The 15400-nt window shown below is 41.6% G+C and overlaps 2 protein-coding genes across 2 annotated transcripts; both read left to right on the top strand.

The window, feature by feature from the left end:
• The first annotated feature begins 792 nt into the window (after window positions 1–792).
• Window positions 793–5468, top strand: LOC115367610 (progranulin-like). The gene is made up of 10 exons (XM_030063439.1): window positions 793–856; window positions 1181–1330; window positions 1436–1744; window positions 1934–2107; window positions 2720–2953; window positions 3143–3316; window positions 3842–4075; window positions 4265–4438; window positions 4690–4833; window positions 5035–5468. The coding sequence occupies exons 2-10, from the start codon at window positions 1181–1183 to the stop codon at window positions 5161–5163; spliced, it is 1722 nt and encodes a 573-aa protein (XP_029919299.1). The 5' UTR covers window positions 793–856; the 3' UTR covers window positions 5164–5468.
• A 1805-nt stretch (window positions 5469–7273) lies between these two features.
• Window positions 7274–11714, top strand: LOC115367612 (oocyte zinc finger protein XlCOF8.4-like). The gene is made up of 7 exons (XM_030063442.1): window positions 7274–7533; window positions 8347–8472; window positions 8746–8898; window positions 9176–9301; window positions 9452–9487; window positions 10109–10285; window positions 10395–11714. Exons 1-7 carry the CDS (start codon window positions 7314–7316, stop codon window positions 11159–11161), a joined length of 1605 nt encoding a protein of 534 aa, XP_029919302.1. The 5' UTR covers window positions 7274–7313; the 3' UTR covers window positions 11162–11714.
• Window positions 11715–15400: the final 3686 nt, after the last annotated feature.

The following is a 15400-nucleotide window of genomic DNA, read 5'->3' as shown; positions in this document are numbered from 1 at the left end:
TCAGGTCAATGACAAAGATGGTGCACAATGGTGATATTAGAAATGTTATCACAAGACTTTCTGCAGTATAAAACAATATGTCAATTGTTCAGATTCGTGCCAGTGCATTTTATTCAGACGTTATGATTACATAACTGTGGAATGAGGAAGCTGAGGGAAGATGCAAATGTGACACACCGCGAATCAGTGTAAGTTCAAGTTCCCCATAACTGCACCTTTTATTTCAGTTTAACTGTCACGCTTCGTCTTCTTTTCACTTTAAGGCATTTTTTTTTTGGAACAATTTTTTGCACAGTTTTTTGCACAATAATCTTCCCTATAACTTGGTATGTCTCACATAAAAACAGTGTTCTAGCACTCAACATGCCCTAAAAGCATGAAACCAAAAGTAATGATATAGTGTTAAAGATGTGCTGTTACATTAAAGTTGCAGTACCAATGACCCAGTACCAATGAAACGTGCAATGGTATCAAAACATCCAAAAGCTTTTCCTGCCAGATGTGAAGCATTTAAATTTGAGTTGAGAGTGACCCTTCATTATTTTTTAAAAAATGAATGATACTCAAAATGAATGATATTCATCTGTATTTTTAAAACATCATTCAGAAGTGCTAGTAAGAATGGATAACATCTAAGATGAATGCTCTCAAGTATGTTTGGTGTATGTTTTGTGGGCACTCTCAAGCTGATACTGAGAACTTTCTTCTTCATGTGTGGGCGGGAGGGTGAGTTTTACTTCCTGATAATGTTAAGTGGGAGGATCACTCCTTCTTTATAAAGAGCGGAGTTTACTGCATCAGAGCTGCGCTGTGTGTGAGAAGAGATTGAATCACCACAACACCAACCAGGCACAAGGTAAGTAACCAAATAAGAAGTTTCTTATCAAAGTTTCCTATCATGTTAAGTCACAATTAATACATTATATTATATACATTATATTATGGGGAGGGTGAATTGAGAGAAAAGTAAAAATGGACATTTGAAAGTGAATGATTAATAGTAATATTGTCACAAAAGCAGAAGCCAAAGTTTCGGTTTTCATCTGGTCACCAGACTATGACAATCAAAATATGAGATGATCTGGGACATTATTTTTCCAAACATGTCACTTTCTGTGTTGAGTTTAATAAATGAATTTAATGAATTAATGAATGAGCTTAATAAATACTCTCTGCCTAGATGTGGAGGGTCACTCTCTGTGTGTTTGTGGGAGTGATGGGGTTGGGTTTTGTGTCCTGCTCCATCACATGTCCTGACGGGAAGCTCTGCCCTGACCTCTCCACCTGCTGTGCAACCAAGCATGGATACGCCTGCTGCCATTACCCAAAAGTGAGCTAAAAACTCTTCATGGCGCTTTTGATGTTTTGTTGTGAAAATGGAGAAATCTTGCAATGTCATTGAAACTGGTCCCTATCTGTGTGTGTGTGTCCTCAGGCAGTGTGCTGCTCCGACATGGCCCACTGTTGCCCATCAGGGTTTCAGTGTAACCTTGTCACCCAAACGTGTGAGAGAAAGTATCAGCCGTGGATGAATGTACCCATGCTGAAGAAAGTGGCAGCAGAAGAGCCAAGCGAGTCTGTCCCCCCCGTCTCTCCCCTCCAGAAGCTTGACAACAGCCTCGTCCCAGACCAAGCAGAGCAAAACAGCTCTGTGGTCCGCTGTGACAGCTACTACGTTTGTCCTGACCACACAACGTGCTGCAGACACCCAAAAGGTGCCTGGTTCTGTTGCCCGTACTATCTTGTGAGTTTACCTACATATTCCTGTGTGGAATAGAACCTTTACTATTGAAAGAGTTTTATTCGACTGAGCAACTCATTCACTAAAAGATGAGTCTTTCACAGTTATATGCAGTCATGTTGTCTAATTTTCATCTTGAAACGAATTGCAGCTGTTACAGTGATTGTTATTGTACAATGTGTTTTCTTGTAGGGCAGGTGTTGTCTGGATGGCATCCACTGTTGTCCACATGGCCTTGACTGTGACCTCACTTACCAACACTGTGTGAGGCAAGGCCTGACGTATCCTTTCTCACCGAGACAAGCAGCATCTGCAGTTCCTGCCACTCTCATTTCCACTAAGGAGGATGACGTCCAAGTGAAGGAGGTAGGGCATGAGGACTGAGCTTACAGTCACCTGCATGAGCTTTAGATTATATGGACCTTTAAATCAAGTGGCTCCATCCGTGCTCTACTGGGCGTGTTTTAGTTGATCAGTTAACAGGATAGAAGATATATAATTGTCCCCGTGTTTCAGCTGATTTCCAGCGTCCACAAAATGAAGCTGATTGGCCCACTACAAGGCCACCAAGAGGCAGAAAAGTCCTCAAGCTTCAAACGACAACATCTCAGTCATTGTACATCACACATACAATATAAAAAAATAAATAAGAAAAACTTACACCCAGTGCACATTGGACCCGTTGTGGGGGTGTCATGCTCACTGGTGACTTGTTGTCATGTTGAATTTCTAACATTAGGTATAGAGACAGATGTGTGAATCCTGAGCTTAATTTTCTTTTACCTTTGTATCATTTATAAATTTGGGGGTAAAATGAACTTGCCTTTGGAGTTATGCTGGGGTGGGCTCTATCTATCTATCTGTGAGGATATCGTTTTCAGGAAGGCTTATTGTCAAAGATGAAGGAACATTTGACTAATGTCAGTTCTTATGTAATACCCAGAGTATAAAACTCAATCTGCATTTATCATTTTGAAGAAACAAGATGAGTTGTGGATGGATGTACCCGCACTGAACAAAGTGGCAGCAGAAGAACCAAGCGAGTCTGTCCCCCCCGTCTCTCCCCTCCAGAAGCTTGACAACAGCCTCGTCCCAGACCAAGCAGAGCAAAACAGCTCTGTGGTCCGCTGTGACAGCTACTACGTTTGTCCTGACCACACAACGTGCTGCAGACACCCAAAAGGTGCCTGGTTCTGTTGCCCGTACAATCTTGTGAGTTTACCTACATATTCCTGTGTAGAATAGAACCTTTACTATTTAAAGAGTTTTATTCGATCGAACAACTCATTCACTAAAAGACGAGTCTTTCACAGTTATATGCAGTCATGTTGTCTAATTTTCATCTTGAAACAAATTGCAGCTGTTACAGTGATTGTTATTGTACAATGTGTTTTCTTGTAGGGCAGGTGTTGTCTGGATGGCATCCACTGTTGTCCATATGGCTTTGACTGTGACCTCACTTACCAACACTGTGTGAGGCAAGGCCTGACGTATCCTTTCTCACCGAGACAAGCAGCATCTGCAGTTCCTGCCACTCTCATTTCCACTAAGGAGGATGACGTTCAAGTGAAGGAGGTAGGGCATGTGGACCTGAGCTTACAGTCACCTGCATGAGCTTTAGATTATATGGACCTTTAAATCAAGTGGCTCCATCTGTGCTCTACAGGGCGTGTTTTAGTTGATCAGTTAACAGGGTAGAAGATATTTATGGTCCCCATGTTTAAACATCTCAGTCATTGTACATCACACATACAATATGAAAAAATAAATAAGAAAAACTTACACCCAGTGCACATTGGACCAGTTGTGGGGATATCATGCTCACTGGTGACTTGTTGTCATGTTGAATTTCTAACATTAGGTATAGGGACAGATGTGTGAATCCTGAGCTTATTTTTCTTTTACCTTTGTATCATTTATAAATTTGGGGGTAAAATGAACTTGCCTTTGGAGTTATGCTGGGGTGGGCTCTATCTATCTATCTGTGAGGATATCGTTTTCAGGAAGGCTTACTGTCAAAGATGAAGGAATATTTGACTAATGTCAGTTCTTATGTAATACCCAGAGTATAAAACTCAATCTGCATTTATCATTTTGAAGAAACAAGATGAGTCGTGGATGGATGTACCCGCACTGAACAAAGTGGCAGCAGAAGAACCAAGCGAGTCTGTCCCCCCTGTCTCTCCCCTCCAGAAGCTTGACAACAGCCTCGTCCCAGACCAAGCAGAGCAAATCAGCTCTGTGGTCCGCTGTGACAGCTACTATGTTTGTCCTGACCGCACAACGTGCTGCAGACACCCAAAAGGTGCCTGGTTCTGTTGCCCGTACTATCTTGTGAGTTTACCTGCATATTCCTGTGTAGAATAGAACCTTTACTATTTAAAAAGTTTTATTTGATCGAACAACTCATTCACTAAAAGACGAGTCTTTCACAGTTATATGCAGTCATGTTGTCTAATTTTCATCTTGAAACGAATTGCAGCTGTTACAGTGATTGTTATTGTACAATGTGTTTTCTTGTAGGGCAGGTGTTGTCTGGATGGCATCCACTGTTGTCCACATGGCCTTGACTGTGACCTCACTTACCAACACTGTGTGAGGCAAGGCCTGACGTATCCTTTCTCACCGAGACAAGCAGCATCTGCAGTTCCTGCCACTCTCATTTCCACCAAGGAGGATGAAGGCAAAGTGCAGGAGGTAGGGCATGTGGACCTGAGCTTACAGCCACCTGCAGTAGCTTATAGTAGCAGGGCCTTATGTATGTCAGTAAATCAATCAAATTTCATGTAGAGAAAATAACGTTTGGTCAAAGTAGCGGGGCTTGTCAGCTCATCTGACAGGGTATTCCAGAGATGGAGCATTATGGCTATCTATGTAACAGTCAAACAATATTTATTGCTTGATAATAGCCTGACTATAGCAATTAGTTTGTATGTATCATTTTGCAGACACCCATGACAGCTCTAACAGAAACCAGTGGTGGAGCCCCTGAGACAGCTGTCATTCGTTGTGATGCCAAGACCTACTGCCCAGCAGGGAGGAGCTGTTGCATGGGACCCTCGGGCCAATGGGGCTGCTGTCCATACCAGCTGGTAAGAATTGGACCTTTGGCTCTTTCATTACTTCATAATACATTTTGTGAAAAATATAAGCCATTGTGAAATGCAGGCACAGATCAGTGCATGTTTGAATGTGTAAAATTGAATGAATGATGAATGATGAGTGTCCTCTAACTGCATTGCAATATCAGGCAAATATTTTATTCTAACATGAACACCTGTATTGTATTTCAGGGTCAGTGTTGTAAGGATGGTGTGCACTGCTGTCAGTATGGCTATACCTGCGACGCATCCTCCCTGAAATGCAAAAAAGGGTACTCTCAGATACCCTCAGGATCAAAGGAAGATGCCAAACAAGACTGAGGAAATCTTGTGTAATATTTTTGCACCTTGGCGTAATTATGATTTATGAGCATTTTTGATACGTTCTATATTTTAAACAAAATTAAGACGGTTCAAACAAAATGCACATGTTTCAAACAAAATTAACAAAGCATGACTGTGTCCACTGAGAAACTAACACAACCTGTAACACTGATTTGAACATTTATCTTGATTTTACTGCTTCACCAATCCCAAATTATTTTCTTGTTTGACTGTAATGGTGATGTCATTGCCTGTGAATGCCTGACCTTGTTGGTCAAAACATTACAAATAAACTTGCTTTAAATTCATTGTATGGATATTATTACATTTTGGTGTGACTTTGACTTTACCCTCACCATAGCCTGAATAGGTTTGATGTGCATACTGTGTATCTGGCTTGCCACAAGGCATGATGACCACATACACATCCAGCCTGTGTTATAGCTTATCTAAGCACCTGCATGGTTGGTTATTATGCGTAAGTATGGCACTGAAATGCTTCTAAGACTTGGTTGTCTGTTGTGGACCGGACTTGAGACTCATTGGTTTGCAGATTATAAACTACTCACCTCTAATTTTGAGAAGAGTGGCCCTATGTCTTCCCCCTGGTTATGATGGCGATAGGCGATAAATTAAAAGTAAAACTCCCCATCTCCTCAGCAGTTTGTTCCTGCCTCAGTGGCAACTGCTAGTCTAAACTTTTAGTCAAGCAGATCCACTCCCGAATCAGGTTATGTCATGTGGATTGGTACTGCATATGTGCGTGTGTACACTTTTACCAGTTGGTACTATATGATATGAATGATATGAATAATTTTTCATAGTTTTAGGTCTACTAGCGGGGAGTGAGACAACAATAGTAGTAATGGCAGTGGCACAGATTACCTTTCGATACTGACCAGTCAAAACCCATCAAATGGTCAAATGATTTGGCTGGATTTCTCACAGCAGTGGATTTATCTTTGAGAGGGAAATTGAGGTCTCACATGTTGCTTTGGGTGTTCACAGTTTCAGGTGGAAGAAGGTGCTTATGTAGGAATCTATGTGGCTTTGTATGTCTGTCTTTCAATTTTCTGGTCGATTTGAGCGGCGGGTATATTGCTGACGACCCAAGGGAGTGCATATTAAATATGTATCTGTTGTAATGGTTGATCTGTGCAGCACTGGTGTATTTACTGTAGAATTTAGGGTGGAGTATAGCGTTTTTTTTGCCACAGTATTCTTTTGACGCATGCTGGCAAATGTGCCCCTCCTATATCAACCACACAGAGTTGAGAGTAATGGTTATCCTTATAAAAAACAATAAATATTGCAATATGTAAAAACTGACTGCTGCAAATAGTGTTACTCTTGCACAATACATTTCACCCACTTAATCTGCCTTAAGCTGCTGCTGGTAAGGTTACTAATTGCACATAAGAGCCAGATGTGGATGAGAATATCATAAACAAATGGACATGTCCATCAGAGCTTTCGTGGTGACAGTGCAAATGGAAATGATCAAATGTACCTTCCTTACAAGGTGAAACAAAAACAAAACACCATGAAGACATAAAGACACTATACAGTTCGAGTAGGCTAAAAGCTGAAGAGAGTGGTTGGTGGTCTTCATTTCTATTGTCACTGGCCAATTTAACTGCAGTTCCCCCCTGTGCCTCTCACCTGAAAATAATATGGACCCCCATCTCCTGAAAATATGGCACTTTCAGTACTGGAGTGCACAGAAAATAAAATCTTATAAAATACTCAGTCAAATAATTGTTTTCAGTATAAAGTGAAAGTGGCCCTACAATAAATAAATAAATAAATAAATAAATAAATGTTTACAGCCTGTACAGACATTAACCTCGCAAGTTTCTGGAACCTCTTTTATTAATCTTTTTGTGCATTTGTGGAAGCCCTATTGGCATATTGCACACAGGCCAGAATGGCTGTGTAAGCCTATGCTTTGAGTGGGCAGAAACGAAACTTTTCATAAACAATACCCTCCCCCCACCCACCAGTGCAATCCTTATTTTAGGATCACGTCACTCAAACAGCGCATCACGTGTGCATCATGGCAGCTTTTATTTTGAAGGCTGTTGCTGGAATTCAGTTTTCGTTCCGGTGTCGGTTCATGTCCCGGTTGTTGTGCAAATAAGAGACGCATGTATGTACCGCTGCTGATGGAGGGAAGGATGTTTAAAATAGAAGAGCTTAAGGTGTTCGTCAACGAGCGGCTACATGTCGCAGCTGCTGAAATATTAGGTGTTGTTGAAAAAACCATAGCCGATTATGAAGAGCAGGCTTCCCGTTTGAAGCGAGAAAGCGACCGGCAGCGAGCCCTGCTAAATATTGTCCTGAGACCTAGGTTACCACAGAGAGAAGGTCAGTCCAATATTTTCATGGTTCATCCACCTGACGCTTCCACACTTTACCTATACAGTGTACTTTTACATAAGTGGTTCCTGGTTTTAGTGTTAACAGCATTGTACATTACTCAGAATTGGTGTTTCTTGTGTGTAAACTGTAAGATTCAGTTTGTGGGCTGCAGCTGCTTCACACGTTTGTCATTTGTTACTTAGGCTCTGTTTGTACATAAAAATTATATTTCAAGGTTTTGAGGTGTATGTTTATGACCTTTCCATGTGTGTAAATTACTTACAGCCCCCACCCTGTTATTTCCTACAACAGAGGGGGGAAATGAGCAATCAAAGACTCACCTAGTGCCACCTTCTCCACATTTTTGTAGCTATACAGACAAGTGATACTGGCAGAGACCCTCATCCATGTCCTCATCACCTCCCAAAAAGCCAGCAAAGCCCTGGACAGGCTCCAGTATGTGCAGAACACAGCTGGTTCCTGGACAAGTCCTGCATTTTTTTTTTTTTTTTTTTTTTACAAAATCCTCCTCCTAGCCTTCTGATCCCTCCATGTGTGTTCCCCCTGGTACCTGCCATACCTCCCCTGCCCCCTATACTCTGGTCTCAGAATCTGCAGTCTTCAGACATTTGGGGACATTTCCTTGGTCTTGGGCGCTATGGTCTCTAGTCACTTCTGCCACCCCTGGCAATCGTTGCTATTGTTATTATCTGTTCTTTTTGTGTCTATTTCTCTATGTTTAAAGCAGCCTTGGGTACCCAGTAAATTGAAGTTATTGTTAATAAGGTTACCTGCATTGTGCTTTCCTTCTTTCTGCAGCTGGTCACATCAGCACCGCTTCTACCACAAGCACCAACACCGCTACGGCTCCAGCTGTTGCTGCCCCAGTCCCAGTGGGTGTAAGCCATACACGCAGGGCCAACGGAAGCCCCTGCTATTCCACAGGTAGGGCTTATGTCTCTGGCTATACGGCTACCCCTTGTGTATAAGCACTGGCCACATTAGCAAAGATGAGCTTTCAACTAGAAGTTTTGTGTAACCAGACAAAAAAAAAAAAGATCCTCTGAAGGCTTTACTTCAATACAATTCAAACTATGTAGGTTGTCTTTTAAACAAAAAAACAGAATGTTAATTACAAAGTGAACCTATAATTCTTGTAATCCCATTGTAAAACAAACATTTGTGACGTTCCCCTTTCTTTCCTCTCCTTCTCTCCAGAGTTGTGCTGTGCATTCACGTCACGCACAAACTTCCTGAAATTTGCTGCTAATGGCAACTGTCCATACTGCTTCAAAAGAACGGTGGCCACTGAGACGCATCTGATCAAAAAGCATTATTTATTTGCCATTCACTACACTGAGAACGGAATTGGTAAGTTTAATTTGCATGGAAATTAACATGTGCTCTGGGACTTGTAGGTGCAAAGCCAGTAGCAGGTGCACTACCATAATAGTGTGCCGTCAGCCTCTTTCTCTTGTCACTATCAGAAGGAAATGAAGATAAGTGATACTGTCTTTTGTTTGAAATAAAATGGTCTTGTATAGTTTTGGATGCTGAAGTCTATTTTCAACAGTAGAACAAGTTAAGCTCCCCTGTTTCTTTTTGCTACTAATATACTTATATAATTTGCTACATTTCCCCCTTCCAGGAAAATTTATTGTGCCGTGTACATGCAAAGACAGGATTCAGGGCAGAAGTCATTGGCACTGTCCAAACTGCAGCAAGATAATCCATCGGAAACACAACTTCGAGGTGCACCTGTATAAGCAACATGGTAGGTGTAATGTGTTGGCATTCTTTTTTGTGCATTTATATTAATATTTCTTGCAAATAACCCTTTCAGTTGTTTTGAATGAATGCTATATTAAACAGTGATTGTTGTTTACACCAGTGACAATCAGGTGGTTTCTCTTTTTCTTTACAGGTTATGTAATACAGCAGCAAATCCAAGAAGGCACGGGTTAGTATATGTGTGATGCTATTCAGGTGGTCAGAATTATTGATCTGATCATTAACCTGTCCAAGCTAAGGGTGATTACTTGACCATTGTTAGGTTAGTAATGATTAATGGTTAGTGCACAAGTACAAATAAAATCTACTGCTTGCAACACCAGCATCGCAATACATGTGTGACACAATGCCACAGTTTTATAGCAGATTCTCTGACTTGAAATTAATAACCTTGCACACACAACAATAAGCTGTCAGACTGACACAGCTGTCTCTTGATAAAGCTACCCTGACGCTAGATTTACCTATTAGATTTTTTAACTAATTAAGCACCATAGTCTGTCTTTGGCAGTAGGGAGCCCTACAGCCACAGATTTTTATTTGTCTTATTATTCAGAACAGCTGCTGACAAGTTGAAGTAAGCAACTAAATATTTAACGCAGTTTCTAAGAAAGAATTTGTCACTGAGATCACTGAGCCCCACTCTGTAAAAGGGATAAATAAATAGTTTTATTTGGGTTACAGTTTTGTAAGCACACAGCAGATACATGATTTATACCACGTGTCAGCAATTTATTGTCCTTACCTTTCTCCACACCTCTCTACTCAAATGTGTTACTTTCCCATGTAGACGTACATCAACCCTCTGTCTCCGTCTATGAGGAAGAGGAGGAGGTTCCCCCTGAAGCCTGGTGTGAGCAGGAGTTCAGCAGTTTGGTCAAGGAGGACCAACAGCCCTCTCTGCCACTTGCCGTTAAAGAAGAACAGGAGGAACTGTGGGTTAGCCGAGGGGAAAAACATTCTCCAGGTCTGGAGGAGGAACATGTTTTCCACCTTTCACTTTCACTGCATACTGCCAGTATAGTCCATGTGAAAAGTTTTCATGCAGCCAATTGTGTATTTTTCTTTTTCTTTAGTGATACGTCCTGAGTGGCCGAGCCTAGAGCATCTGCAGATCAAAGAGGAGCAGATAGAAGCATGTTATGGTCAAGCAGGAAAGTCACTTCAAAGTCTGCAAGAGGATCTTGCCAAAAACTCTTTATTCACCATTGCCTGTGTGGAAAGCCTTCTTCAGGATTCAGCATTGGCCATCCATTGCGGGCAAATTGATAATAGGGAAAGCAGCGAGCACCGCCCTCTTCCTACTTCTTCAGCTGAAGCAGTGGACCCTCAGATTGATAGAGGGTTGGAGAGTCAAGTGTCGGAACCAGCTGGTAAATCCTGGCTTCCTGGTGGAGACTGTACTGTATCTGAGAATGGAATAAGGAGCATGGATGAGGCCACAAGGAAGAGCGGTGGATCTGGAACGGGTTTAAAGACACTCATGTCGAAGAAGGCAAAACTAGTGAAAAGACATCGTTACTGCATCAGTATGAAAAAAACAAAATCTGTGCGGTTGTCTGCCTGGCAAAGACCTACTGGTCCTCATTGTTGTAAAGCATGTGGAAAGTCTTTTCACTATATATACACACTAAGGGCGCATGCTCAAACACACACTGTGGATAAACTGCAGATTTGTGGGTTGTGTGGAAAACATTTAGAGTCAACACAGAGATTAATCCAACACCTACGGACACACGTAGAGACAAACAAAAGTTATAAATGTGGCAAATGCTTCTCCAGTAATTTTCTGAAACTGCACAGGAGTTTTCACAAACTAAAGAATCCAGATGTCATTCAGTGATAAGAATAGATCTTAATAGATGGGAGAAACCTCACAGTTGTCAGGAATGTGACAAGACCTGCTGCTAGTCTTGGAATCTGGCGAACCCATTCATAAACCAGAAAAGAAACCGGTCCAGTGGACCAGTTGACAGCCATGCATGTAGAATGCAGGGCTGAAAATACACTGGAGAAACTCTATGGTTGCACAGCTTAAAATAAGGGATATTTACAGTATATTTATAAATAAACATCTGTAGACAGAGCTTATGCAGTATGTAAATTTTGCACTGACAATCTGTCCTCTGCAGAGCAAACAATAAGCAGAGTAAGTGTGCTATTTCTAATCTGTTACTATGTAAAACAAATTCTGTCCCATGTTAGGAAAGACATTTCTGTATATTCCAAATGAGGCAGACTTGTGTCCATTTAAAACATAACTCTTACTCAGGTCTATGGCGAGGAGGTGCAGTGGCTACATAGAAAATCATGTTTTCAAAAATGTGTTTTATTTATTGATTGTTTTGTTTCAAGCATTTGGTCAATATTTGGAGGGAAAAAAGTCAAGAGAAATGCTACATTGTCTGTTGTCTGTATAAAAAGAAAAAATCATGAAACAAGTAAGCCCTTCATCTCACTATTATTTTTGCTTCTCCTGACATCTAATAGCGGTGTGTAGCTTTGCAAATAGGCTGTGTTTGAGAATTCTGGTTCATTTCAATCTGGGCCTAGTTTTCCTAGTTTTTGCCACCTCATCCTTGACAATTGATCCTTATCAGAGGGAAACTAAAACAGTTGAACTGAAATGCACCACATCGTGTCCTTGTCAAAAACTGCTACAAGACTGGCCTACTTCCCAGTTCTCTGTTACCTCAATTATCCATGGCCTGAAGCTTGGGTTTATTGCAGTATTAGATTAGACTGGACAGGGATGATTTTTGTCTTCACAGGATCATTAGTCGTGGATGAGCAAGCAAGTAGCGGAATATTTTCAGAATAGTCCCAAGTCACAGAAAACGGCATCACTCCTCTGTTTAAAACCAGGAAGAGACAACAGTTATGCCCTATCACAATATAACAATATCCAAAATCCCAGATGATACCTTGTCTCTTGCCCAGACCTGTGTCAAAGATATTTCCTGAATTTATTTGTGAGTGCACCATGTGTTTGGAGGTGTGACTGTGTGTATCCAGCCTGTCCCTCCTGCTCCCTCTGCTGGTGAACTTGCCTCTCTGCATGCTGCAGCTGCTCAGCGTGGAAGATCTGCCTCTCTGACAGAAGCTGCTGCTGCTCCACCTGCACATGCACCAACACACACACACAAAAGATAATACTGACGTTATTTGGTTTCTAGACACTTTAACGCCGCTTGCACATATAAACCCACAAAGATAACACGACCTGTAACACCACAGACACAACAGGGCTCCTCAACAAAAACAAAACAGGCACAGCATAGGAAGTATGATGAACCATAGGCTGATGGCTTTATAGCTTGTGAAGGACCTGATGGTGGTTCTTTGCATGGAAAAGTTACATTGGATTACATTGGTAGCACTGGGATCATTAGAAATTTAAATGACATGATTTACAACTATCTTTTTTTTTTTTTTTTTTTTTTAAATTTGCTCATATTTAATGTTAAAAACTAAATTTAGAGCAAAGAAAGCATAGAAATCACCTTGATGATGGATGTAAGTGTAACCAAGTATCTATGTGTCTCTCTTTAAATAACCATAACAAAGATGAGATCTAATTCAAGTATATACTCAGCAGGAATTTATTTTGGGTCTGGCAGTAGTATGCTACCTAAGTCCATTAGAAGAAAAGAAAATACAAAATTTTATGGACTGGAACGTATCTCCTTTTTTTTTCTTTTAATCAGAGTCTGTTTGTCCAACTCAATGATGCACTTGCATTGTAGAGATATAAACAACAACAAAATATATATATATATATCTCTTCAGCTTTGATATAAAACAAACAAACAAAAATTCTCTTGACAAATTGTTGTAATCCGCACTTGGTATTTCTTAGTCCAAAAAGAAATATATATATATTCCCAGTAGAGAAGAAAAAAAAAAAAATTGGGTACCCAAAAAAAATACTATAGAGCTCTATAGAGTAAAACAGTTTGTGGTACTCAAATGATCCACGAGCTGAGCTGAATGATGACTGATGACACGTCCTGTGGAACAGTGGTCCTGGGGAACTCTGTCTGGCTCCGGTCCACCCACGCTAACAGGGAAACAGCTAACAGGAAAAACAGCATAAAAACGGCAACTTGAAGTGAAGGTGGCTAGCGGAAACGGGCTACAGCTCAGCCACGTCTTTCCCCCTCTCAGCATCAGTCAAGTGCAAAATATTCTAAACTCTACAGAGTCATTACCATATTGAATGCACATATAAACAATTTAATCATTACAGCGACTCATTTAGAAGGCTGTTTGCCGTTAGTTCTCAACTATGACTAGCGATTAGCTCGCGATTAGCATCAAAACTGAAAATATATACTTACACATACACATTTACACATATATGCCAACATCCTCTTCTCACAACACAACATAATCACATAACATCAGTATATGCTCACCTAACAGGAAAAACAGCATAAAAACGGCAACTTGAAGTGAAGGTGGCTAGCGGAAACGGGCTACAGCTCAGCCACGTCTTTCCCCCTCTCAGCATCAGTCAAGTGCAACCCGCGAATTCCCTGCTCTGAGGTAGCCACTCTACAGCCGTAAAGCGGAGCTTAGTGTTGTAATTCTTAAAGAGACAGTGTACCTGTTGACACTAAAAACATTATGGCTAGATAACCAGTGGGTTACATCCTCCCCCCCTTAAAGTCTGACGTCCTCGTCAGTCTCCAGAGAATGCATTAATCCCACAATCTGCCCCTGCAAAGATACCAGAAAGCTATACAGCAGTGTTTGATGTGCTGGTGGACTAACACTGTGCTGCCCACAGGTAAACCTGGAACCAAGCTGGTAGTCACTGAGGTAAGCTGGGGGAGCCCGCCTCCTCTGTGGCCTACTCTGTGTTCGGGATGAAGAGTTTTCAGGTTCTGCCAACCCAGAGTGATCTGACCCAAATTCAGGGGCATCAGGATTCAGAGAGCCATGCGCCTGAGGTTCACTTTGTGTCTCCAATATATCATTCTCCAGAACTTGAACTGATACATAATCAGTTTCCCAATCCTCTTCCTCCCTCATGGTTGAAACCTCTCCTTCCTCTCCTGCCTCCACAACACTTGTATAGGAGGATTCCCGGACTTCCTGCTCCTCATCGGCTGTTCCAGAGACCTGATTAGGCACAATATCAGCAACATTTTCACTTTGTGCATCCAAATTTGCAGGCAAAAATCCACAAGGAAGCAACATATCACGATGTAGGACTCTGTCCTTGCCCCCTCCATCCTCAGGCTTTACCACATAGACTGGTATGTTTACATCAGGCTGTCTAACGACAATGTGAACCACAGTTTCCCACCGATCAGAGATTTTGTGTTTCTTTCTCAGGCTCAAGTTTCTTACAAGAACCCGATCACCAACTTCCAGGGGCAGAGCAGTCACTTTGGCATCCCAGCGTCTTTTGTTAAGTAGCTGCCTTTTCTCTGCATTACTGGAAGCTAGCTGGTACGCATGTCTGAGTCTCTTTTTGAGCTCGCGCACATAATGTGAATGTGTGGTGGGATTGTGACCTTGTGGGCTAATGCCAAAACAGAGATCAATAGGAAGGCGGGGCTGTCTTCCAAACATCAGAAGAAAAGGGGCTTCTCCAGTTGAATCATTCTTGGTACAATTATATGCATGCACCAAGGGCCGAACATATTTCCTCCACTCATCTTTCTTTTTGTCTTCCAGAGTTCCCAAGAGGTCGAGCAGAGTCCTGTTAAATCGTTCTACAGGATTACCTCTCGGGTGGTATGGCGTTGTGCGAGATTTCACCCCAGAAAGTCTGCACAGCTCTGTCACTAGCTCTGACTCAAAACATGCTCCTTGATCACTATGTATTCTGCGAGGAAAACCATAATGACTGATGAAATTTTCCCACAGCACCAGGGCGACAGTCTTAGCTGTTTGATCTTTTGTCGGGTATGCTTGAGCATATTTAGTAAAATGGTCAGTTATGACTAGTATGTTTCGGGTGTCTCTGGAGTCTGGTTCTAGGGACAGAAAATCCATACAAATTAGTTCAAGGGGGCCGCTAACCTTGATATTGACTAATTTGGCTGCCCGTTGTGCTCTGGACTTTCTC

Source organism: Myripristis murdjan, chromosome 11 (genome assembly GCF_902150065.1).
Source record: "Myripristis murdjan chromosome 11, fMyrMur1.1, whole genome shotgun sequence".
NCBI classification, from domain to species: Eukaryota; Metazoa; Chordata; class Actinopteri; order Holocentriformes; family Holocentridae; genus Myripristis; species Myripristis murdjan.
This window is presented reverse-complemented; position numbering and strand designations above follow the sequence as displayed.

What these genes read in the sequence shown, in the direction of transcription:
- LOC115367610 (XM_030063439.1), top strand. Translation starts at nt 1,181, where the DNA reads ATGTGGAGGGTCACTCTCTGTGTGTTTGTGGGAGTGATGGGGTTGGGT. An exon ending in ATGACGTCCAAGTGAAGGAG is followed by an intron (nt 2,108 to 2,719) that starts GTAGGGCATGAG and finishes ATCATTTTGAAG; the next exon opens with AAACAAGATGAGTTGTGGAT. An exon ending in TCTGTTGCCCGTACTATCTT is followed by an intron (nt 4,076 to 4,264) that starts GTGAGTTTACCT and finishes GTTTTCTTGTAG; the next exon opens with GGCAGGTGTTGTCTGGATGG.
- LOC115367612 (XM_030063442.1), top strand. Translation starts at nt 7,314, where the DNA reads ATGTATGTACCGCTGCTGATGGAGGGAAGGATGTTTAAAATAGAAGAG. An exon ending in AAGCCCCTGCTATTCCACAG is followed by an intron (nt 8,473 to 8,745) that starts GTAGGGCTTATG and finishes CCTTCTCTCCAG; the next exon opens with AGTTGTGCTGTGCATTCACG. An exon ending in GCACCTGTATAAGCAACATG is followed by an intron (nt 9,302 to 9,451) that starts GTAGGTGTAATG and finishes TTTTCTTTACAG; the next exon opens with GTTATGTAATACAGCAGCAA.